Below are 24540 nucleotides of genomic sequence, written 5' to 3'. Positions count from 1 at the left end.
TTCCTTAAAAATATTCCACGTTCCGCGATTCTCCACGAAGACAATTCGACAATAATTCCATCGACACGGATCCTTGGCGATTACAAGTATACTTTCCATTGAAAATGAAAAATCCGCGGCGAGCATTCTCCGCAAGGTCGACTCGAATTCTCGTTACACTCTGAAAGTAATCAGATTACGCGTAAAAGTTAATATCGCGAGTGAAATCCGCTTAGACGGCAGGTTAAATACAACCCTGCGAGGTTCTCCGGCACTTCCGCCCCCGTCGATGCTCGAAGGTCCCCGCTGGTCGTTGAATTTCGAGACGCGGAGGAACGACCAGGGGGTGCAGTTTCCGGTTGGAGAGCGACGTAGCGACGGTCTCGTATCGCAGGCGTGAATCGCGGGTCGAAAAGAAGTCCGTGCCAATAACGCTGGAGATAAAGAGAACAATGTGGTGTACCCAGCACAATGAACGGGTTTCCACGATTGTGTCGCCGGTGAATTTCGAGAATCCCGCCACTCTCACGCGGCTACGTCTGAATGGAAGCGAAATCTTTGCGCGTTGCGCAATTCAGCCGCGGAAATCGCGGCGGAACGAACCGTGTCACTTCGCGTTTGAAAAACGAGAGTTCAAGTTAATGGGGAAAGTTCCTCGCGCGCTGTCTTCCTCCGCGTTGAAACGCGTGGGTATGCACGATCATGGTGTAACGTGCGCGAAAGCGTTCGAACGTTCGCCACTGCAACTCTCAGCGAGAAACACGCAGCAATGTGAAGAATAGAACTTCTGTTCGACTTGTATTCCTAGTACCATTCTTTGGGAATTTTTCGATTACCAATTCGTTACCAAAACTGTAAGTTTCGTTGAGATTTTCTGTTGAAAAGGAAATCGAGAACGTGATGAAGATGTAACGCAACTTGCGATATGTAAAGTGAGCTACTCGTCTCTGCACGATTTGCAAACTACGATCGAATAAAAAAGGAAGGACAGATGTGGTGTCTCAACCAAATTGAAGTTATGTTGATAAAGGAAAGTTAAAAGATGCTTTAGGAAGCTCAATTGCTTCGACAGCTTTAATAACCATTGATGGCTCGCGATCAGCTCTCCAAGTTGAGTAAAGCTGTTTAGAGTCTGATGAAAGCAAATAGAAACTATAGCCAACTCTGTGTGAAATTTGTTCGGTAACAGATTTGTAGGGAACGTGTAACAGGCCAAGATTCTAGTAAAATGTTTCATTTGCACCGGTTATGCAGAGAGACGTGTTACGCAAAGTTCCACCTCTTCGCATCGCGCGTACAATTTCTTAACTTCGTTGGAACTTATCGCGTTTGCGTTTTACACGTCTACGCGTGTTTCAACGTCTCCATAAATCTAGGTGCTTCGAACGAGTGACTTTTCTCGTGAAAAAATGGAACTTGCCAACAGAATTCTCAGCGTCCACGATTTCTGTCGCGTTAATATCGAACTGTATTCGACGACTGCTCTCGCGAAAAAGAGACAAGGATTCGTTTAAAGCTACGGATTACACGTCTGCGAATTATACTTCGTTTCGCGAGTTACAGACGCGTTAACCAGACGAAAATCGTGGCTACCCTCGCTGGAAAATGGCGGCCAATTCGAGCAAAACTAACTAAAATCAGTTTCTTCCTGCGGCGCAGCCAAGCTCGTCGAACCGTGAAACAGAGAGACCGTTAATCGATTGATGAAACCGTTAACTGTAACGACGCTTTTTGCTAAACAGTCGAATCCCACTAACCATGGTGGACGCTCGGTTCCGTCCCTTTTCCAATTCCACCTACGAACGATATCGCGCTCAGGATTGAAAAGAAAAACGTGGAACAACGGAGGAAATTCGCTTATACGCTCGTCACGAGGCGGCGTTACTGGAAATTGCTTTTAAATATTATAGGGGGACCGGAAACTAACGTCGTTGTCTTACTTTAAATTAATATAATTTAATTATTTAGAAGTGAACAAGTCACGATAATATTAAAATGTCTTTGGTACGACTTCGAAGCACACAATCAGCTTTTTAACGAAGAATCATATGGCAGGATACGAGTATCGAGAGCGTGGGAAGAACTGTCCGTGTAAACGCGATCGCGAAACGGTTTTGGCGTTGCCGTGGGTTTTTAAACCGCTATCGGTTTGGTAATCGCGCTACTTTCGGTCGTTCTCGAGCTAATCCCGATGTAGCTTCTTCGAGAGGTTCGCTGTTTTTAATTAATCCGCCTGTTGCTACTTCGTTTTTTATACGATTCGATTTAGAAGACTATGAGAGAGGTAATTGTAGATATTTTTTGTGAAACTAATAAAAACCAAGAGTTTCAAAGTGTTGCGTCGTTAATTTCTCCTCGCTTGTTTGCTCGAGTGGAATATCTCTTACGATTTTTTGCTGGTAGATTTTTAACTACTACTGCTGGTTGACGAGTGCCAAGGAAAGCAAGAGTTTTCAATAAATCCAACTCGATACGTTTAGTTGCCTTAGTTGGCCTTCGTATAATTTGACACTGCTTTAATTTACAATATGTACACTTATATACAGCTTGGGAGTTCAGCAGTGAGCCAATCCGCGAGCTGCTTTGATTTCGAGATGGTGGTTAGAGTAACCAATTAAAGGCTACTTGACCTAACAGGACCCTTGATTGGGTATTTTTTGGGTTTGTGATACGTCAATAGTTATTGAAGTAAACCATTAAGAGGTGAACTAAGTTTTCTAGCAACCTTTTAATGCCTTAATCTCTTCTGGTTAAGAAGTTAAACAGAAAAAGTAATAAACAGAAATTGGAACTCTTCAAAGATAACTAATTAGAAGCGAAACTTGGTTTGAATACATGTTTCGAGGACACAAGAGGAACACAAAGAGAAAACCAAAAGAATAAAATTTCTTCTGAAACTAACCAATCTAAAAACCTATGAAAAGAAACAGACTGGTCGCATTAAGCAAACTCTCTCGAGCATCAACGAACAACGATCTTCGATCCAATTCGACGAGCTAATTCCGCTCGAACTGGTCCGTCGAAGGATCCGCGCGCGGGATTATCAAACCATCGAACGATCATCTCCTTTTCGGAAATTCACTTTCGCGCTGGTGTCTACCGTGCAGTAACAGCCAAGTGTCTCCCTGCTTTGCATACACCAGCAGATCCTTTTACGGGATCCGCTCGCATCCCGCATCCTATCAGAGACACTTAGGACTCGCTCGAGCAATTCGCGCGCGCTTACAGCGCGCTCGATCCTCGAGATGAGCGCGTACGCGAGCGAACATCGGCACCAGAGCTGCGATCCGTGAAACAAATGCTGGGACGAGCTGGTTTAAATGGGTCAGGTGTCTGCGAACGTTCCAAACGTTCATTCCATTCTGGCTAGCGAATTTCGCGCTTCTCAGTTTCGAGGTCCATTCTCGAAAACCGTGAAGCTTCGCAGAAGCAAGTTTCACGTCAGAATATGATGAATTGTATATACAGGATGCTCGTTGTTTGAGCACGCGTTATGATGAGGCTTATTTTCGGGTGATAAGGTAACCAAGTTTAGACCATTACAGCAAATAAGTTTCGAGTGAACTAAAGCTCTCTGACGAATTGGAATCATACTTGCGATAGAAAATATTTCGACAGAAGTATGCAAGTTGATTTTAAAATTCTGAATATTCATTTCGAATCTGTACTTCGATACTATTCTGAGTCGTCGTTGGATCCTATAATATTGTAATAATTAAACTGATTGGTTCAAGTTTCGTCCATTCTGACAGACGTTGCGAAAATCGTACCAAAGAGACCCAAAACTCGAAGCTCTCATTTTCGAGCAGCTAACGAGTTCATCCTCGCGATTTCTCATTGCTCGCAACAATAACGTAGTCGGGAAGACAAATTGCGGGGGCGTCCGGGAAAGACGGCACTCGATACCTCACGGAATTCGTAATGAATCGTAGACGCGGTTGTTTCGACGAACAGTATGATAGATACGACGCGGAACCGTCGAAACAGATGTACGAGCGTCCCGGAAAGTGATTTATCACTCGTCGGATAAGAAGAACTTTGCCACGAGACAGTGTAACGCTGTTCTGGGAATTTTTCTGGTCACCCACGTACACATCCTCCCTCGTGTCGCGTGTGTACGCGAACCTTCGATCATCCTGGGAAAAAAGATCGTTCGAAAGCTACAGGCGAAAATTATCCTTGCATTTTTCTCTGCAAGTTTGTACTTTTGTGTAATATAATATTAAAAGAGTGTAATTTAAACAGAGATTCGTGTTAGCTTTGAAATATCGTCATGTGTGCGTATCTGTACGTTCAAATTATATAATTATATTATTATATTCTGAGAAATCTGTGAACATTCGTGATGAGATTGCACTAAAGAAATATTTAGTCAATTAATATTTTAAATAAAATGGTACTGTTTTTTAACTAATGATCATCGTCTTAAAAGAGGAAATGATATAAAGGTAATGCTACATCTCGTTAAAACCTAATAAAATACTTCAATTAGCCGAGTGCTATCTAGAGAGAGCGACTGTAGAAAAATTAGAAAAATATCGCAAGATCCAGGATTCTGAATTTCTTCGTCACAAGGCATCTTATGCGAGCGAAAGGTGTTTCCGAGCAAAAACAAGTTTTCGCTCGGATGCTATCCTGATGACGTATCAATTTATTATTAGACGATGACGAAGCTTCTTTAAATGCGCGCAATTAGCACAAGAAGTCCATAAATAATCGTAGAACCAAGAGTCCTAACAAAAAAATATCTTCTTATATGGTGTCTCGTTTCTCTATTTGCTATTCAGAAACGAATCAGTAAAATGATATCCTTATCGCGTAAAATTAAAGAAAACTGTCCTATCAAAGCTTGTCTATCTCCAAATACCAACTAAATTTCTCTACGATATTACTAAAACTCAAAATACATCCAACAAACTCGAATTTCCGAGCAAAATAAAAATCCTCCACGCTCGAGGCTCTGTCGCGACAACAGCAAAACCGTGGCGTCAATTATCATTTCGCGGCGTCGCTTATTGCCGGTACATCGCGATGAGAAACGGAAACGCGAGACAATAACCCAATTACGATAAAGTCAACACACCGCGGAGAACAACAGAGGCGTTTGCGCCGGCTGACAGTGTACGTTTCCCGTTGACGTTTTAATTAAAACTTTTTCGCCGTTTAAACCAGCCCCGCCAACTTCACAATCCAATCGCGAAGCGCTGATTACTTTTTCACGGGGATCGAAACGTTACTCGAGAGTTATCGTTAGGACGTGCCCGATCATCGCCCGCCAAACTTCTCGCCCCACGTAAAAATCCACACCTCCGCAAGAAATTAATACCAGAGGAAGGAAGGTTCGAGACTGGTCTGTCGCAGAGTTCGAGATCCTGCGCTCGCAGGACGTCTGACGTTGGATTATCGCGAAAGAAAGTTCCGCGGGAGATCCTGTCGGGTTCCTCCACGCTTCGAGTCGAGCTGACGAAGTCTTTCGCGCGAGCGTATGGTCGATGACCCAGAGGATGTGCTAACGGATCGCACGGCGGATCCACGGACAAGAGCTGCTGGTAAAATGTCCGCGAAAAACGTGATAAACAGTCTCCGCCTGTCCAGGATAAAGTCCCCGTGCCAACGTCTCCCTGAACGGCTCTAATTTTTCAGTAAAAGCAGCCAGCGTATGATGAACGACCCTTATAAATCGAGGAGGAGACGTACGACCCGAATCTGATCGAACCACCGCGACGAAATTGAAAAATTGAAAATTAATCGGTGTATTAGAGTGTAAATGTTTGACTAAACACTGGTTGGTTACTCTACTTTGTCGAGTGTTACTCGATGGTAAATGAAAAACTGGAACGAATATAAGTTCCATAAATATAAATTGTAACAAAGTTTGGGAACTATATTTGATACAATTACTAAAGAAAATTGTTTAATAGCCAGAGTTATTGGCGACAAAATTGAACGATAATTCCAAGTGCAAAGGGTTAAATCATCGACTTCGCTCAGAAAAGATTCCAAAAACTTAATAAAGTTCTAAACCCAGATACAAATCGAATCACGTTGACCCTAAAATTGAAAAAACTTGGAAAAGAATGACAAATCAGTGAAACTGACTGGCAACGATTCGAACGATCGAGACAAGGGACGAGGAACGCAACACGTTGGAAGAACCAAGAACCAACGCACCGTCCATGTGGGACGGATCGAAGACGCCAAAGACGCGATGGTCTCCGATCGATCGGATGGTGTAACGAAGCGGAGGTTCGCGACGCGAACAGCCCGTGGGAACGCACGCAACCGCGATTACGCTTCTCCAGCTCATATTAAGTAACGAGGAAATATTTCCTGCGTTTAGACGCGAAATTCCCAAGCCGTGGCGAAGGCTTTCGTTCTAAGAACGATTCCGTTCCCGCACGAACGCGAGGAGATCCCTACTACCGAGTGGGATAAACTTTCACCGCAACATTTGCCGTCGCCTCGATGTGACGCTGCCGATCGACCGACCTTGCGTTCCACAGGTATACCGGTATTTAGATTACCAAGAACATTTTCTACGTGTCCGTCTCTGTAGCCACGCGAAAACGGTTCGATCTTTTTTTTTCTTCTTTTTGCGCTGGTCGCGAATCGCAGCTGTTTGCGCTCTGAATTTCTTTCGCAACGCCTCGCGAGCTGCGAAACGCGCCAGAAGTGAGTTTGGCAAGAGAACGGAAAATTAGTGACGTCAACGGTTCTTTTTCTTTCCGTTCGTTGCTACGTCGGTTGGGAACGAGGCTTGTTGAACGCAGTGATCAGGATACGAATTATGGCGATTATTGTGCAGCGATACTCCACGTTCTGGATGTTTCGAGTGACTCTTGGAGAGCTAGAATATCGAATTTTGTTAACGGAATTTTTCATGCTAGAATTGTCGATGATCGAAGTTGATCAGCTGGTAAAATTCGTGGAAAATAAAATGATAGGTATTGAAGAAGGCTATTATGGATGTTCAGAAATATAAGTCTCGAAATTAAGTATAGAATAATCTCCAAAAGAAGTTACCAACTAATAATTTTGTCTACCATTGAATAGGTAACTCGCCATATGGCACCATTGATTAACTTTTGTGTAAGTAGGATCAATATGGCTCGATGCTAAAGTTGGAGCAAATGTACACGTATAGTTACTATGTTTGCTGCCATTAAAATACATATTACACTACTTAAATGGTAATAAATGATATCTGTTTGTCTGCAAAGCAGATAATGTACGTGTGTACGTGTATGTGAATAAGTGAAGTGGCATTGATGTTTGAATGTAAGAAAATCAAGTGAAAAATGTTTTGAGTATCTACTTTACGCGATTCAGAGCACTGAACGCGACGATAAGAGATAGAGTTATTTAAACGAATGGCCCACAATTATTTTCAGCAGAATAAATAGACAACGGTTCGACAAAATGAATTTATAAAGTGCAGCGGAAAATCGTGTTTGCAGACGAACACTTTGGATATTCATGAGAAAAATAAAGCCTGCGTGATTGCCCTGAAATACTGTGTACACACGCCCTTGTAATATGCCACGTTTGTTTTACCTCAGCGTTCATAACAAGCCATATTCTTTGAAAATGCCATCCAGGGTAAATATTAATCGAGCGAATAAATGTAATCGAATGTTGCAACGTTCACGAGCACGTTAAATATTGTATAAATGTTATTACTTTTAAGTAGCTGAAGTCGGTAATTTTGCTTAACTGTACAAAGTCCCGTACGCATGTGACGTTTATTAATAATTTAAATTGCGAGAAGTACCGTGATGCGACGCGTATCGTTAATTTGCAATGATAAAAACAAAGAGCAAGCTCGAAAATCATGATTTTCAGCGTATCGCCGATTAACGACACGAAAGCGGTAAATATGTGTCACAGTTACAATAAATAAGCAACATTTTTGTGAAACGTTTACGCAATGATAAAAACATGGCACACACAAGCGGAGGAAATATTTAAATGCACGAATGTTTGAGTTTAAACCAGTTCAACTACCAAAAAACACAGTGGAACGAAAGAAAGTGCATCAAGATTAAAAATGCCGCCATTTTTCCTTCCTATATTTCAGTTGGAACCATTATTCCTACAGTGCTTTCCTAGTATTGCTCCAAAACGCAATAAAACGGAGCAACGAATTAAATCGTACATATCGAAGTACAATATCGTTTACGAAATATTAATCATCGCGTGTCTTCATTGAGAACACGTACCTACAACATGCCAGGAAGAAACGAGCACAAAAACGTCGAAACACCGGGCGTCAATACTGTTCATTGACCTTCGTTGAAGCAACTAGTGTTCAGATACATACTTACGCGGACACACAACTGCACAGGAATATACGCACGCACACTGTTCGCATGATTAATTTTCCAGGATCGACGGTAACTAAGAATGAGGTACACTGGATCAGTAAAACGATACGAATAGGCGTACGTTTCCAGTGACTCGACGTATATATCCGTGGCTTCTACGGGTATTCCTACGGAACGTGACGTTGGTAGATCCACAACGGAACAGTGTTAACACCAAGATCTCCCTTTCACCGTAACATCAGCGGTGGTAATAACTTCGCTAACAGCTTGATCAAGTAAAAGCATTGTCACGCGAAGATTACGGAAGCAGGAGAGAAAGAAAGACTTACCGGGCACGAAGAGGGACTCGTTCCGCGTGACTGCCCGTCATCTTTGAAGAATCTTGAACCAAGTTGTCCTACGTGGGAAGTTACGCCAAGGATGTCATACCGTTGACTCTTGCCACGAAACCAAGAGAGAAGAGAGAAAGAGAGAGAGAGAGAGACAGTGTGTGTGTGGGTCGCTTCGAAACAGAATACGAAACAACGTTTTGTAATAACGAATCACCGGTTCTCGAGCGAATCGCGTCCCCTGCCCGCACCCTTCGCGCGCGTAAAAATTCGATTGTAACGCATAAACACCGGCAACAGTGCAACGTGAGCGAAACAGAAACAACGAGAGTCCTTCTCCACTGACTTTCCCGTAACAAAAATTCCGATACGCGCGAGGCGGAGGTATTCGAGCATGCACAAAATCTTGATCGTACAGCTAGCAGCACACTGTTTGACGTTACCCACGCGATCTGTCACCGGTGTGCACTATCTCGCGGCCCTCTCACGACGGATCCGAGGACGATCCGTCGGGAGATCCTGTCCCCGACCCGGAGTCGATAAACGAGCGCGCTCTCGTTCCTCCTACGTACAGAATTTCTGTATCAAGCGACTGTGATGCTCACATTTACAAAATAATATGTCCACGACACAAGCCGCCCAGCCGACCGAACTCGTGAAAGGCGACTGAGGTTGTGACCGGCTTAGTGGGGAGCTCTTCCTTGCTGCTATCTCACTTCCACGCGAGCGCAAGGAACTACACCGTACCCCACTATCAGCGAACTCGACGAAAAGCCGCAAGGTTTTGAACGGGAGCTATGGGATTGGCCGCTGGTCGGGGAACTGGAATGATGGTGGGGCGGGGGAGCCCCGGCTCCCACTACGATGGCAGCACTGGACGCAGGAATGCAGACGGGTACATATGTATATATACGAGATTTTTCAAAACAGCTCTCTGCAACGGAACAAAATAAATAATTACTCTTTACTTCTTCGTCCCCCTATGCGGTCAATAATATTGTTTACAGCATAGTACTACTCTCTACTGCTACTATTGGTTTTTCAAAATGATATATACGTGATGTGTGTATGTATATTTATGAATATAAACGCACACATTTAATATTTAAATAACATTCATCAAAGCTTTCCCCCTCTCTCTCTCTCTCTCTCTCTCTCTCTCTCTCTCTCTCGTATATGCAATTCGGGATTCGTTTGCATTTACGTGTATATATATATATACATGTGCATCGTTACAATGTCAGGCCTAAGGTAGATTACAATTTTAACGAGACAAAGGCTACTTTCTAGCACAGAAAGTGTATTTATAAATTGTATGTTTACACATATGAAAACATTACACGGTTTTGTGTACAATAATGCATTTACAAAAATCATTCGTTGTATTACAGCCCTCTTTAACTATATATTAACTCTAAATTCATTTTAATTTAACGTATTTTAATTTAACGACTTTTAAAGAAGGCACAAAATACAAATTAGTGTACTTTTCTCTCGACCATCAACTATTTTTAGTGATTGAAAGATGCTTAATAGTAAAATTGCTCTTTATTATGAAAATGAACATTTTACATATGGCTGATATTTACTATACGGCGGTGTACCGCAGATACAGCGAAAATTACACTAAATGTCACAAGTAAGAATAGTTTGATGAAGAATAAGATGGGAAATGATGCAGACAAACCCAGAAAAGAAATAAAGAATTATTTGTTAAAAACCGTACATTGTTTTTAAGTTTCAAATCAATTCGATATTTCTATTGTGGATTTCATACTGATTAAACACTACTGGAATAAGAATTATGTATTACCTCAAAAGTTTTTCAATGCCGAAATATTTCTCTCTCTTCAAGTTCAAAGATTCCAGTCTCATCGTGGGCGTAAATTACAACACTGTACTAGTATGTATAACGTATTGCGTTACATTTCTTCATGTTTCGTAGGTGATCAGTTCACTGATTATAGCTCGTGAATGACAATACTTTCATATAGTTAGTAGTATGGGAACAACGTTCGATAGAAGTACAGTTTCTGGTACACTCTTACATACCTACATTAATTATACAGACGGAAAACACTTAAACAATGTAATCAAAAATCTTTGAAAGAACAAATTTTAGAATACCAATCATTCAAAATTAAAAATTTAATCTACCGATGTTTATGCACATTGTTCACTGTTATAAGACAGTTAAGAGTATTTAATAACAAGAATGAGTATGTAACTATTTTTACTCGTAACTACGTTTTTAAGATACACAGCTAAATGTATGTCAAGATTAAAAATTTTTAATATTGAAACTAGGAGAAACGTATGAAATAATTTCTATAATACTTGCACAAACAAATAGACATATTTTCGAATGATTGTTATGCTATTTTCGAATAGCAACTTTTAAGAAAGCAGTATTAGTTGCACGCAATAGTTTAAAAAAGAGACAAAGTTAAACACCATCGATGAAGTAAGAGATCGAAGAAGGGACAACCTTCCTTCAAAGTTGTAAACTATTAGACACATCCAAGTCCTTAAATACTCTAACTTTCAAAACACATTTAGTATCCGCACACATTACCAAAGACTTCTGCAGTTTTGAGCAAGCCATGCTATAACGCATCGCTTATCAATTAATTGCAGTGTAGCGTACACTAAAATCTTCATTTCAGACCTATATAGTTGACTTTTTTTTTACTCTCAATGCCAATTACATGGTGAAATTTTGTCTTTTCTTTAACTCTCATTACCTATATTAAATTATATCAGTATTTGTTTCATTTATATATCTATATATCTATATTTATATATTTATATATATCACGCCAGTCTCGCCATCAATTTAGTAACATAGGTACACTTTGTCAACAATCACTCTGCTGCTTTGCATTTGTTTTGTCTACATAGCTTCAAATGTTCTTACATAAATCACTAAATTATGCTGGTTTTTGCGAACCCTTCTTGCCAATCAAGGATTTATGGATATGTGGAATAACACCTGTAACAAAATAAAGTTATGGCACACAACGTATAAACAAGTACGTCAAATACTAGCGCTGCAACACTTAAAGCTGTAAATACGAAAACTTGAAAAGTAAATTTAATTACTTAAAAATGCAGCATTCACAAATATAACTGCAATGTACAGTATGCGCGCATACATTTCCCAAATTAGAAATATCCAGAAAGAAGCAATGGTTTTGATCATTTTATAGATATTACTATATATATAAGTGTTAGAAAATACTGTACTAAGAAATCAAAGAACTTGAACAATGTGAAGCATTGTTCAACAAGGTATAATTATAATTATAACACATTTTATATAGCTTAATGTACTCACGGTAACAGCATACAATAAACAAGTATACGAAACATCATTTTTCCAAATCTACCTACCTAATTGTATCTAATAAATTAGTTAATACTCACGAAGAGTTCAAAACTTTTGCTCCTTCTGAAGTATTTGAAATTTAGTAACCGTATATAGACTTTTATGATCGAATACAAGTATCATAATCTATTTCACATTTCTTAAGCTTGATGTTATTTGTGCACACACAGTACGGCAACAGCATGATTCGCAATACAATAATCATAGATATAAAACGAAACGCTAGAAAACTTACCTCCTCCTGCAATCGTTGCTTTAATGAGACTATCTAATTCTTCATCTCCACGAATAGCAAGCTGAAGATGTCTTGGCGTGATACGTTTGACCTTCAAATCTTTCGATGCATTTCCTGCCAATTCGAGTACCTAAAACAAATAAAGCGGCGTCCCGTAACACATTTGACATCGCCCACCGTTTATCAAAATTATTAGCACATAACACTACAGAACATAATACGTATATAATAGGAAAGAAAAGTTAACGTGAAAAAATATAATATAATGCGCAAACAGAATATTTATGCGTTAAGTTCAGATGCATGTTTACTTTTGTTCTTTTCGAATCTTCCGACGTACTCTAAAATCATAAACTAAAATTGTAATCCGTCGATACGAAAATGATTGATCTATCGGAACTATAGATAAGATCGTGTGCTCTCTTATGGCGAATGCTATAAAAAATGCTCATCTCACAAACGAATGAAAAAGGATGAATGTAAAAAGTGAAATTCTATATAACACGATAAGCAGAATATGTTGTTCCTTATTTGCCTACGGTTGACGAAAAGGCGGGAAAAATCGGCCATGATGGTTGGCGTTAGTGACGCCATCAGTCGCTAGTGATGCCAACGCATACAGTCCTGGTTATAACGGCTGATCTTCCTATTGTGCGTATTTGCCTTTCATTCTCTCTTTGTTTTGCGAACGCTTTCTTCTTTCACATATATTCTCACTCACCTCAGCAGTGAGGTATTCCAAGATAGCTGCACTGTATACCGCCGCTGTAGCACCGACTCGACCGTGACTTGTGGTTCTGTTTTTCAAATGCCTATGAATTCTACCAACCGGAAACTGGAAAAAAAGACGTACTATGCCTAATATAGGTAAAAATGGTTCTACTACAGTATGTAGTTTTGCTTTCGTGGCAAGGTAAATATTTTCGGGTTAGGATGCACCGTACGTATTGTCCGTTCGAATAGCATAAGCCCGCGGCTCAGCGTCAGCAGCTTTTCATATAAGAAATATCGAGCGACGAATAATGACACGATCTTTCGTAATATCATATGATACCAGCGTCCCCCCTGCTACGCGTATTTCGAAAATTACGCTCTCTACGACGCTTCGCAAAGTAAAACGAACCTCGTGTATACACGGGAAGAGTCCTGTACACGTAACTCGGTCCTCTTTTAACGCAACGAATATCGAGCGGCACACGATGATTTGGCTTTGCGCGAGCTTTCCAGCTTAGTACGCGGTTTCGTCATTCACTGCTACCAGAACATCTTCTATCTTATTTATTTACGTTCAACAGTAATGTATTACACTCGCGCGTTGCTGGGGAATTAGAGCCGTTTAAGGGAGATTTTTAACTAACTCACTGCCCGACACAGCCGCCACTGGCTTCTTTTGCAATATGTTACGTTTAATATTTACAATGTGTTTACTCAACGATGGTATCCATTTGGCGGATGTTTGTTTTTCCACATGACAGTGTAAACATTTGCACAGGGAAATGTATAAATTTCTACGCGAATGGACAAATTCAAAATGTTCGTACCCGTAATAAATGCGAAAGCTCGTTCATCGACGCGGCGTAAATAATTGAAATATGGTTGTTAACGTAGTTTCGATGACAGATAATCGTAATCGAACACAAAAATAATAAGTCAGGGACAAAACTGTGTTCGCTGTCAGTTAAACGTATTCCGATATGACTAACAGAATGCGATTAAAACGTGAATGATTATCAATATTCCCGTTGGATATATACATGTATATGTATATTAAACAACTTTCGATAATTATTAAAAAAGAATGTTTCCAATGAAAGTCGTATTAGTGGCTGAATTGAAAGGTACAAGAGGAGGGGGAGCATACACAGACTCAACCGACTCGTTTGAAAACTTGCGAACGTAGACGTAACCACTATAATTTCAATTCAAAAAATAATGGACTTTCCCAAAATTTCCATCGATTGCACGGCGTGACATATGTAAACCGATGTTAAACGAGCCAGTTTAATCTATTCGACTTCGCCGGGGACCACGGTGAAGTGAATAAAATGAATCATTCATTAAGTATCGAAAAACGCCTGAGTTTTTCGCGCCAACCATGACGATTTAACCTGTTTACTTTAAAAATCGACGAAAATAATCGCGTACGGGTCCGGTGTCGGGCAGTAACGTTCACGAGACTACATTCTACGTGTCCGAACTAGTCGAGCAGTGTGCACTAAACTCACCTGCAAGCCGGCCCTCGCCGAACGAGAGACCGCCTTCGCCTTCGCTTTACCAGAGTCCTTGCCCGCCTTTCCGCCAGCCTGTTCAGAAACGAAAATCACGGTTAATTTCCAAGGTACAGCCACGAAACTTCGCCAGAAGACAGCGTGAACATCGTAGAACACGGTGGTGTGGTCGCGAGATACGGATGGCTAAAGGATCCGCTGAAAACTCGCGGATACTCACCATTATCCGACAAGAGCCTTTGCGGTTCACTACACGACAGACTTGCCAGAAGCACAGACGACGCCGTCTAAGCGCGGTCCCGCCAAATACACTTGGCGCTGTCGGCGTGTACCGCGATCGTCCCACGTGACTACAACACACCAATTATAGGGGCTCAATGAAATCCCTTCACCGCCATCTATTGGCGTTCACTCGATACTAGAGAAATGTTCCAAGGGTTACGTTTCTATCTCGCGTTACTTGAACATCGGTTCGCGTACTCCGGGTAATTTTCCATACCGTCTAAGGTACACTGCGTTATTATTCACATTGGCCACTTACCGTTTATTTCCAACTTATCGAACACTTCCCAAGCTCTATCATAATTTCAGACGTAACGGCCACTTAGTTTTAATTTCGTGTCTCTCCACGGTATCTATCGTGCCTTCGCGTATCGAGAGTATGTCCTTTTCAATTGTTTTTCTTACAGCACAGGACTCTTGAGACATTCAAATTTTCGTTTACTTGAAGGAGAAACGTTTTGGTAATGAAAAAAATAAGAGAATGAAATTGTATCGTTAAGTAAAACGATGCCTGTTTTATGCGAATGTTATACTTTTCAAATGTGGCATTCATTTTTTAATGAAATGGACCACGCGTTGAATGTAACAATAATATAGTATGTAAATAATTTTTGACCACATTTACATGCAAGAACATCTTACGTAAAGATATTACCGCTTTCGAATTAAAAAGTAATTATAAAATGCTGACGACGCGGCATCAATGAACTTTGAATTATGTCAATGGTTCGTTCCATTTTCACACGTTACTGTAAGAACAACAAAACGGAATCAGGAACAGCGTGGTTGGAAAATTGAATTCTGAACTAAAACTTTAATAAACATATGATACATGTTCATACTTCTCTAGTTAAATTGAAAGCATTATGCGATATTATTTAATTAAATACAATCGTGTATAAAATAGAACACAACGAACGCGAGTTTCCACGCGAACGAATAACACAGAATAAAGTTAATACTTTGATTTTCTCGTTATTCGACAAACGTACGAGCAAAATTATTCCTGGAAGAAAGAAAATACAAAGCAACATGTGTTCCATTTGAATCTAACAGACGACACCGTAAAAGCATGTAATGAATCAGCATTACACAGATGAAAGAGACTTATCACTCTTTATTGACAGAAAGGCAGTGACATAATAAATTTATTCAAAAAGTATGTATATATATATATGTGTGTGTATATATATATACGTATATAGATAGAAAATACGTACGTTGTTGCTACGAGGATAATATTACGATTATACTACAGGGAGAGGAAATCGAGCAGGTGTATCACGTTTCTATTTAAACCATTGTATGACAATAAACGGTTCCCAAGTTGTTAAAAAAATGATTTAAGGAAGAATAAACGCGAGTAGTTCCTAACGTACACATCTTTACATTATTAGAGAGCACTGTCTGAAACTGCGGTTGGCACGACCATCACGGATGGATTGCAATATCGACGAGCCTCTGCGCAGACATGCGCGTTGCCGAGTGTAGCAATTTACTTGCAACTTTTCCCGCCATTTTTCTCATTCCTCGCCCTTTCGCCACTACTGTGCGTAGAATGTTTGCACGCTTCTCTTCTTTTTTCCCCCCTTTTCTCTCTCTTTTTTGTTTTTTCTCCCTCTCGTTTGTTTGTCCAGTCGTGACCACTTCCGCCTATCATTGGAATCTATCGTGGTTATTGGTCGGAGTTCGCCGTTTCGGCCAGCTCGTCGCATTTATCGTCCAAATCCTCCTACGATTGTTGGAATCAATATCATCTCAACTGTTCTATAATGGCTTCAGATATTTTGGTGGATGGTTAGTATAAATAGCAGCGTTATAGACTTTCGAGTGATCTCTCTAACGCGAAATAATATCATTGCTACTTTTAGAATACATGCCGGCTCGCTTCAATAATTAATGCATGCTTCTCAATTCTATTACTTCAGTTACCGATACAGATCGCAGAGAAGTGAAGTGAAATTTTAGCGCAATAATTAATCAATCTCTCGTTGCATATTAATTTATAGTACTCTAATATGTAAATATTTCCAAGCGAAGGAAGTCAGCTGCTCTATTCCACTTAGCAATTGTAATTACAGCTTCCATTTAAAAATGGAACACGTCCTCGTCTATCACTGGTGCGCGTATCAAGTTGTTTATTGATCGACAATTAATAAATCATAATTATTCACCGTTTAAAATAACTACTCGTTACCTGAAGCTGATCATTCTGTCGAAAGGTTTCCGTTTGTTGAAGCTAACGGTGCAAAAGCGTGTTATTAATTTATAGATATCTGGGAACGTTACCTCGTTCAGTTCTAAACACTTGCCCCACTCGATGAGGGTAATTTTGTGGTCGTTGTTAAGATCGCAGGAGTCGAGGAACGGCGCGATGCAGTGCTCGAGGGCCATCAACGGTGCTCTAATGGGGAAAAGTTCGTGTCTGGAAACAGCCCTGTCATGGGGATTACCGTCCAGGTCGCACCATTTCCAAATGGCGGCGTTCGTCCAGCGCAGCGTATGGTTCGTTTCCGCTTCCCGTTGCATCTTCAAGTAATGAGACGGCAACTCTTGACGGTCGGCAAGGTCTCTCATGATGTTGAACAGCCAATCACGCATACGCCTTGGGAAGTCAGCCATGTCTTCCTCTTTGCACATCTACAAAATCACAATTGATTTCTAACTCTACAGTGTACATAAAATTGTAACAGCACGTCACGCGTTTTTAACTTCCATCTGTCTTCGATAATACTTGACACGTAATCAAGTCCAATCTCGTGAATGCCTGTAAACACGTGTACGTGCATCCTCGGCTGATTATACCGTTAAGTAATGCAACTGTGTCGCGGTTGAAAAACGCAAGCATAAATATAGAATTACAATGAAATCATTCCCTACGGTGAAACAATAATACGCAAAAGATAAGATATACGCCTCTGGTCGTGAATAAGTCTCTCGTTCTATCAGCCGGTGATAACCAACAAACGTTTCGCTCGTGAATTATGTGAGAATTGTGCAGGGATGGAAAAGGATAACTGGTTCCCAGCGCGATCTTCGATTAAACGGACGTAACGCGAGCAACGCGAATCGTTCGTCTCCGTTACTTGCACCAGAATTCGTCGATGGTACACAGTTAAGTACTTACAGGCATCTGTTTGCATTCGCCATAGTACTCGATGTGAACGTGTTTGTAATCGGAGCCTCTGCACCTACTGTCACCAGTGTCGCAGAAACAACGCGCCTGGTAGACCTCGCAGTCGCTTCCAAAAGTTTCGTTGTAATTGTTGCAAACTTTTCGCCTGGGATCGACCTCTTGGTCGCACACCTCCACGCAAACGCATTCAGCGATATCTTCGTCGTTGACCTAAAACAATCATATCGGCTGTAACCAACGAATCCGTAGTAATTTCAGCGAAATTCGATGCGGAAGCTGGGGTTAATAACAGCTCTCGGTGTTTCCAACGGATACAGAACACACCGCAGAGCTCCAGCGAAAAGGGTTTTAAATGTTTATCGAGAAGTTTATTGCTCGTAAAAGTCGAAGCAACCTCTTCTATTTTTTGTTTCTTGTTTTTTTTTTTTTAATCAGTCGCTGAGTTCTGTGTGTCTAAAGCTGACTCATGTACAGATAGGAGCATCTTTGCGATAAGAAACCGTTCCGTTGTCTTTGGACGAACCTTGCATACTCGTCCTGCGCTACAGTGTTTGTCTATGCACGGGTCCATACGGAGCAAACTCTGACGCTTCGATCCAACCTCGTTCATGCCATCTTTGACGGTGACCTCAGCATCCTGCGCTGACTTCTCGGCTATTTCATCAGCCTCGAGCATGTTCATGACCTCATCTTGAACGGTGGCTTCCGTCGTGGTCGTGCGGCGACGATGTTTTCTTCGTCGCTGAAAATCGATAATTACTAAAATCCATACACGACTGCTCCCACAGTTTTCGTCAACAAGTACTAGCTTTCTATCTATCTTAAGCAAAACCGATATAATATTAGCAAATAACGAAAAGCGACTGTATAATCATTACAAAGAGATATAAGAAGACACAGAGAAGCGTCAGACTTTAATTCATTTAAATCGCTACGCGTACTTGCTCAACTTTTACACGGTCGGTTAAAATATTCTCCCGAGTGATCTAATCGTAATTTTCGTTTGCAAGTATAATGACGCGTTTATTTTTCCAGCCAACTCACCTGAGCGGAAGCGTCTACCAAAAGAGCCGCCAACAGCAACGCGAATAAAAGGAGCTGCAGTTTCGTCCGCATTGCGATCTCTGCGACAAGCAATCGATCGTTAGACACGTGCGTGTAAGCTCAAAGTGCATACGGCAGGCGTTTTCTCTCCCGTCTTTTATCGCCTTTGAACGCGTTCCCGAGCGGATCGGTGTGTTTCCGTTAGCAGCTCGCCTCCGAGCGTTCGCGTGCACCTTCCTCCTCGACGATCAGAGAGTATTTATTACGATTCGAGCGCGATTCGACCAATTGAATATCGTTCCCCGAGGATCTACGACGTAATCACGGTTTAATTTAAAAAGAACTGTACCCCGTAACGCGACGCGCACGGACGAGCGATCCCGCCTCGGGTCAACATGGCCGGCGATAAATCTCTGAGGCCTTAATAGGAGCAACGAAGCGATAACCCAGATACTTGGAAATCACGATTCTTTACAAATGTACGTGACAGCCGCGCACGCACGCAATTCGCTTCCCCGACTTTTCTTGCACGCCCGTGCGACTCTGCCGCTCGACCAATGCGCGGATGACAAAACCTATTTATGCGTTTGTTCTTTATTGCTTCGAATTGACGGCGGGAAACGAAGGTCGAGCTGAACTCATCAGCCAGCCATGAAACGCCCACGTCTGCTGTTCGAAGGATGTCGAACTGATTTCTGGATTCGTCGCGAGTCTGTGAACGCTTTGATCGTCGCGAATCGCGATAACTTCTGACTCGCAGAGATCGGTGAATGGTTTGTCAAATATTATGTTTCGTTTTATCGCGACTGCCAATGCACACGTATCGTTAGATTATTGAGGATGGTGAATAAAATGAGAGATGAAAGCTAGCGAAACGCGTTTGAAACGGTAACGCGGCCTTTTTGCGCGAGTTTATATTTATAACTGGAAATTAAAACACGTTCCTCTGACATCGTCGAGAGCTAACGCGCTAAGTATAGCTTGTTTGGTTTACGCGTAAGGCTCGTTCAGTTTGATTACGTTTGTGCCATCAAGTTTCCAAGAACCGCTAAACAACCCTATCATTACGCGCGTTATACGATCCAGCCTTGTTCCGTTTCGAAAAAAAACTTTCAACTCGAGAAGTTTAAATGAAATCGCGTCCCAATTCGCGTGAAATCAATTCTCCACCGTTCCTGGCTAATTAAACGTTAAAGGTTCCAATTACCATCCCCGTCCTATCCCCCTCGTCCGCGTTTTAATAAATAAAGCGGTGCATCGCGAGACATTCGACACGGGAGGCTTGAATTCCTTGAAGAGAGACGTATCGCAGATACTTCTCGGAGATCTTTTCCGCGAAATCGCATCAACCCTAGAGCTGTCGTGCATCTTGCATATCGCATGATGCTAAAACGTCGCAATTTAAACGTTCGAGTACGGTCGCGCGGATTTCACCTGTTCGTGGCCCTCAGCTTGCGAATTCCGTTCGCACTTACGACTGCCAGGTTCTTGAAAACGCTCTCGAAGAGATCAGCTGATATTTCAGAACGCGTTTCGAGATGCCACGAGTACGGGACGATAAAACGAGAGCTCCAACTGTGTCGCGAGCAACGGACGTGGACCAACGGTTTACGAGCCACGAAGGCGAGTGTAGGAATGGCGGCACGGCCATGTTTTTATCGTTCCTCTGATCAGCGCCCACGAAAACGCGTAATCGTCGACAGTCCAAGTTTCAAGTAATGCCGTATTACCGCCAGCTTCCCTCGTGACCGTACTTTTCCATCTCGTCGAGGCTCCACAGTGACGAAGAGCCATAGAAATTGGGATTACAAGTGAACGACACTGATGCTGGCTTCCAACGAGAGAATTTTCGAAACGCGTATGGTAGTAGTAAATAAAGAGAACCCTTCGAATTCGTAAAACTGAACGATTTGAGTATCGTGATATTTAATGGATCTCGAATCTGTAATACCAGTTTGAGTCAGCAATATGGCCTTACAGTCTGCGGATTTTTCTTGTTCGCCCACGAAGCACGTACACAGATATCACGGATAGATTCTACAATTCCCTCTCGCGCTGTAATTCCTCTTCAAAGCTAAGATTTAGAGCACTCGATACGTATGTGTGTACGCGTACAGACGTATCAAGATTAGGAGTGCTCGATAATGGAGCCGTTAATCTCATTATTTACTCTTCCCCTTGATATCTTGATCCTTCTGTACGTTATGGTTTATTAGAATTAGACCACTGATATTTACGCGTTTGTAGAAGGTTTAAGAATACAAACAGGTATAAAATGTACGCGAAATATCTAAAGGTATACAAGATCTATCGAAAATTTCTCTTAGTCGAAACGAGCCCTTAATCAAGACCGTAGAAATATGAATTTGTATTGTAAAATGTAGAAATACGAACATGTATTTTAGTACGATAACTGAGTACGGTAGAAAAAGAAGAAATCGTTGTCCTCTGCTACCATAGACGTGGTATCTCTCGTTGGCGATAAAAGTGCACCCCTCTCGAAAAGCTCGCGGAACTCGTTGAAAGAACGCGTTGTTACTGTCCGCGGATATTCGCTCCTCCACGTGGGAACCGTTTCCTGCTGATCGCTCTGAAATTGATTTAGATATCGTGTGCCACGATACTGCAGAAATTCGAGACCACCGAGTACCGCACCCGTGGCCCACTGGATTCCAGCTGCGAAATGGCGCTTCTAGGTCGAACACGATTACACGTCGCGCGAAACGTACGTGCACGTACATACACGGAGTTCCTGTTTTCCCGTTTCTTTTTCTCCCCTTTTCTTTACGATCATTACCATGAAACATCACGGGTTACGATCGCGCGAAAGTTTTGGGCAGACGTGTGCGCGCGAGCACACGCGCGAGGTCGTTCGATAAAATTACATCGAACGACCCGATAGCGACGGATTTTTTTTCCTGTCGAGGAGGATGTCGAGTTTCCGGTCTAAAAGGGAACAATTTCCGAGGAGCTCGCGACGAGATAAGACAATTGTGACAAACGCCCACCGCTGCTATTCTCAGATAACGCGCGATTTTCCTTCGTGAAAATAATAAAGCACGCCTGGTTGGTCAATTAAAAGTAACTCGAGGCTCGATGATCCAGCTTCCTCGTCGATGCTCTTAATTATATAACGAGTGATTAACGAGATCTTCCGTGTAACGGAATTAAAAGCTGCGTACCGTTTGAGTAAAATAATAAAATCCCTTTTTTAGCGTTTCATGAAACAACTAGATAACACTTGATCGTTAACAACTATTTGACCTAGCTACTTGTTACTACTACAATAACCATTTGATAATACTTTCACTAAAAAGAATCTCTGATACAGAACAGCCATTGAAATACAGTAAAACACACGGTACTCGACTAACGAAATAACTGACAAGATCTCTCTTCACTTGGAGATATTTCAAATAAAATAAGAATACAAAATGAGACTAAAGAATTCCTTCGTGCGATCCTCGCGATGCAAGTCTCATTTCTACGCGCACAAGCCTGAAGAAAATCCCCGAAACGGGATCGAGCGCGATAACCCGCGAAGTCTCGACTCCTCCAGCGGTCGTCCGGAAGTTATTTTAGAAAGGGCGTCCTATTCGCGACAGTGGCAACGAACCAGAAGAGAAGGAGCGCGCACCTGCTTCCAACGGATATACGCACGTACGTACCTCTGAGCGTTCACGTTTCGTTTCCTTTTGCGCCCGGGCGTAGCCGTCCCGACCTTTCTCCGCTCGTTTTCGGGAACGTTGAAACGAGCCCTCCAAATCGGTCGCTGGACCGGTGCTAACTGCGCGGCAGCGTGCAGGAGAAACGGGCAGCGGTGACTCGATGCGTGCCCGCGACCAGCCGACCAACCAGAGATGATCTCATCGTTTTTCTTTCTTCCGACACCCCCGTTTGATCTTTCTGCCATATGCACCGATCCTCCGCTGCTGGCCATTACCAGCGACGAGTCCCTGAGCGCGATGAATTACGCAACGCTGACTGAACTCGTATATACCGTAATATGCGTGCACGTACCGAGACAAGATCGCGTACGCAACGCTGCCGCGTGCGACACGCCTCCAAGTTTCTTTTCAGCGAGCCATCTTCTCCGTGCCACGCGAACTCGAGCCTCCCGCTGTTTCGAGCTCCTTTCCTCTCCTCGAACAAGGTTTCGTGGTCTGCAAGTGTTTCCAGCGCACGTATTCGATGCTTCTTTAATTATGCTACGCGTTGGATGATGGATTTGATGTGATTTGAGACAAGAAGTTGCTTTTTAGCGAGCCATCTTCTCCGTGCCACGCGAATTCGAGCCGTTTCGAGCTCCTTTCCCTTCCTTGAAGAGGGTTTCGTGGTCTGCAAGTGTTTCGAGCGCACGTATCCGATGCTTCTTTAATTATGCTAGGTGTTGGATGTAGAATTTGATGTGATTTGAGACAAGAAGTTTCTTTTTAGCCAGCCATCTTCTCCGTACCACGCGAATTCGAGCCTCTTGCTGTTTCGACGCTCCTTTTCCTTCCTCGAAAGGGTTTTGTGGTCTGCAAGTGTTTCCAGCGCACGTATCCGATGCTTCTTTAATCATGCTACATGTTGGATGTAGAATTTGATGTGATTTTGGTTTTATTCTTACACTGTAGATCTTCGATTGTTCTCTTCTTTCGTTGCAGCCGCAGCAGGTACACCTGCCTCGTTCCTCTTACGGTTTTTAGCTTCTTGCTAGCCGTTCGTTAGGTACTTACATTTTTCTAACTGGTTCTAAACCTTCTGTAAAAGAAGGTTTGCCTAATGTTATGGAAATGAATCGAAGGGAAGTTCGGGCCAGTTATTGTTAGTATTTGGAATATGTACATTTTCGACGAGATTTCATGCGAGTGGAAATTCTAGTACGATTCCAAGGTTTAATTTCTATACGTTTCTCGTGGCTACGAGCGATCTGTAAATAAACAAAAAAAAATTAGTCATTTATGTACACAATTTTATTTACCAAAAATACACAATATTCGAAATGCAATTTGAATTCTTTCATGGTTTCGTATGCAATACAAAATGTTCGATTTTATTCTAAAAGGAAGAAATATTTTGTGTGCCGCTGTCTTATGGTAATCCTTCACCTTTTTTTCCTACGCTCTCTCTCTCTCTCTCTCTCTCTCTCTCTTTCTCTCTCTCTCTCTCTCTCATTTCTTTTTGTACAAGTAGTAACAACTAAACATAAACAACTGAACCGAAATTGACGAGAGTTTATTTGAACGTTCGAATCGAGTCAAAAGTAAATTGAAAGTAAAACAGCAATTACAACACTGCGGTGTGTGTGTGTGTATGTACGTGTGTGTTTGCTATAAAAATAAGTAGAACAGTTTCAATCGTTAATATTAAAAGTCTGAACGCTATCCGTCGACTCTCGAGTACAAATGCTCAAACACAGGCAATTCACAGGCAAAAATCAAACGATCAAGAGTAGAAACGACTGTTCACTGTATGCAAATTATACTAGACCGAGTTAAAAGATACAAATTTACGAGGTAGATGCGGTTGTAGTTCCATAAAAAAAAAAAAAAAAGAATGAAAATTGTATCCGATTCAACGTGGCTGTCGTACAGATCATCGAACAGGGTC

At 41.9% G+C, this 24540-nt stretch overlaps 3 protein-coding genes across 3 annotated transcripts in view; all 3 read right to left on the bottom strand.

Annotated features, from left to right (window-relative positions):
• Positions 1–8775, bottom strand: part of Cad87a (cadherin 87A) — a 193906-nt gene extending 185131 nt beyond the window's left edge. Inside the window, exon 1 of the mRNA XM_076907955.1 lies at positions 8633–8775. Within this exon, the coding sequence (XP_076764070.1) occupies positions 8633–8673 (41 nt within the window). The 5' untranslated portion in view covers positions 8674–8775. The remainder of the gene's footprint in view (positions 1–8632) is intronic.
• Positions 8776–10161: 1386 nt separating this feature from the next.
• Positions 10162–14844, bottom strand: His2av (Histone H2A variant). The gene is made up of 5 exons (XM_076907760.1): positions 14704–14844; positions 14481–14558; positions 12977–13090; positions 12256–12385; positions 10162–11624 (listed from the first exon to the last, which is right to left on the bottom strand). Exons 1-5 carry the CDS (start codon positions 14704–14706, stop codon positions 11563–11565), a joined length of 387 nt encoding a protein of 128 aa, XP_076763875.1. The 5' UTR covers positions 14707–14844; the 3' UTR covers positions 10162–11562.
• Positions 14845–16357: 1513 nt separating this feature from the next.
• Sparc (secreted protein, acidic, cysteine-rich) lies at positions 16358–22747 on the bottom strand. Its single transcript, XM_076907778.1, has 6 exons — positions 22614–22747; positions 18946–19023; positions 18425–18643; positions 17893–18111; positions 17055–17405; positions 16358–16497 (listed from the first exon to the last, which is right to left on the bottom strand). Exons 2-6 carry the CDS (start codon positions 19015–19017, stop codon positions 16441–16443), a joined length of 918 nt encoding a protein of 305 aa, XP_076763893.1. The 5' UTR covers positions 19018–19023; positions 22614–22747; the 3' UTR covers positions 16358–16440.
• Between the last annotated feature and the right edge of the window lie 1793 nt (positions 22748–24540).

This window comes from Xylocopa sonorina, chromosome 17, assembly GCF_050948175.1.
Source record: "Xylocopa sonorina isolate GNS202 chromosome 17, iyXylSono1_principal, whole genome shotgun sequence".
NCBI classification, from domain to species: Eukaryota; Metazoa; Arthropoda; class Insecta; order Hymenoptera; family Apidae; genus Xylocopa; species Xylocopa sonorina.
This window is presented reverse-complemented; position numbering and strand designations above follow the sequence as displayed.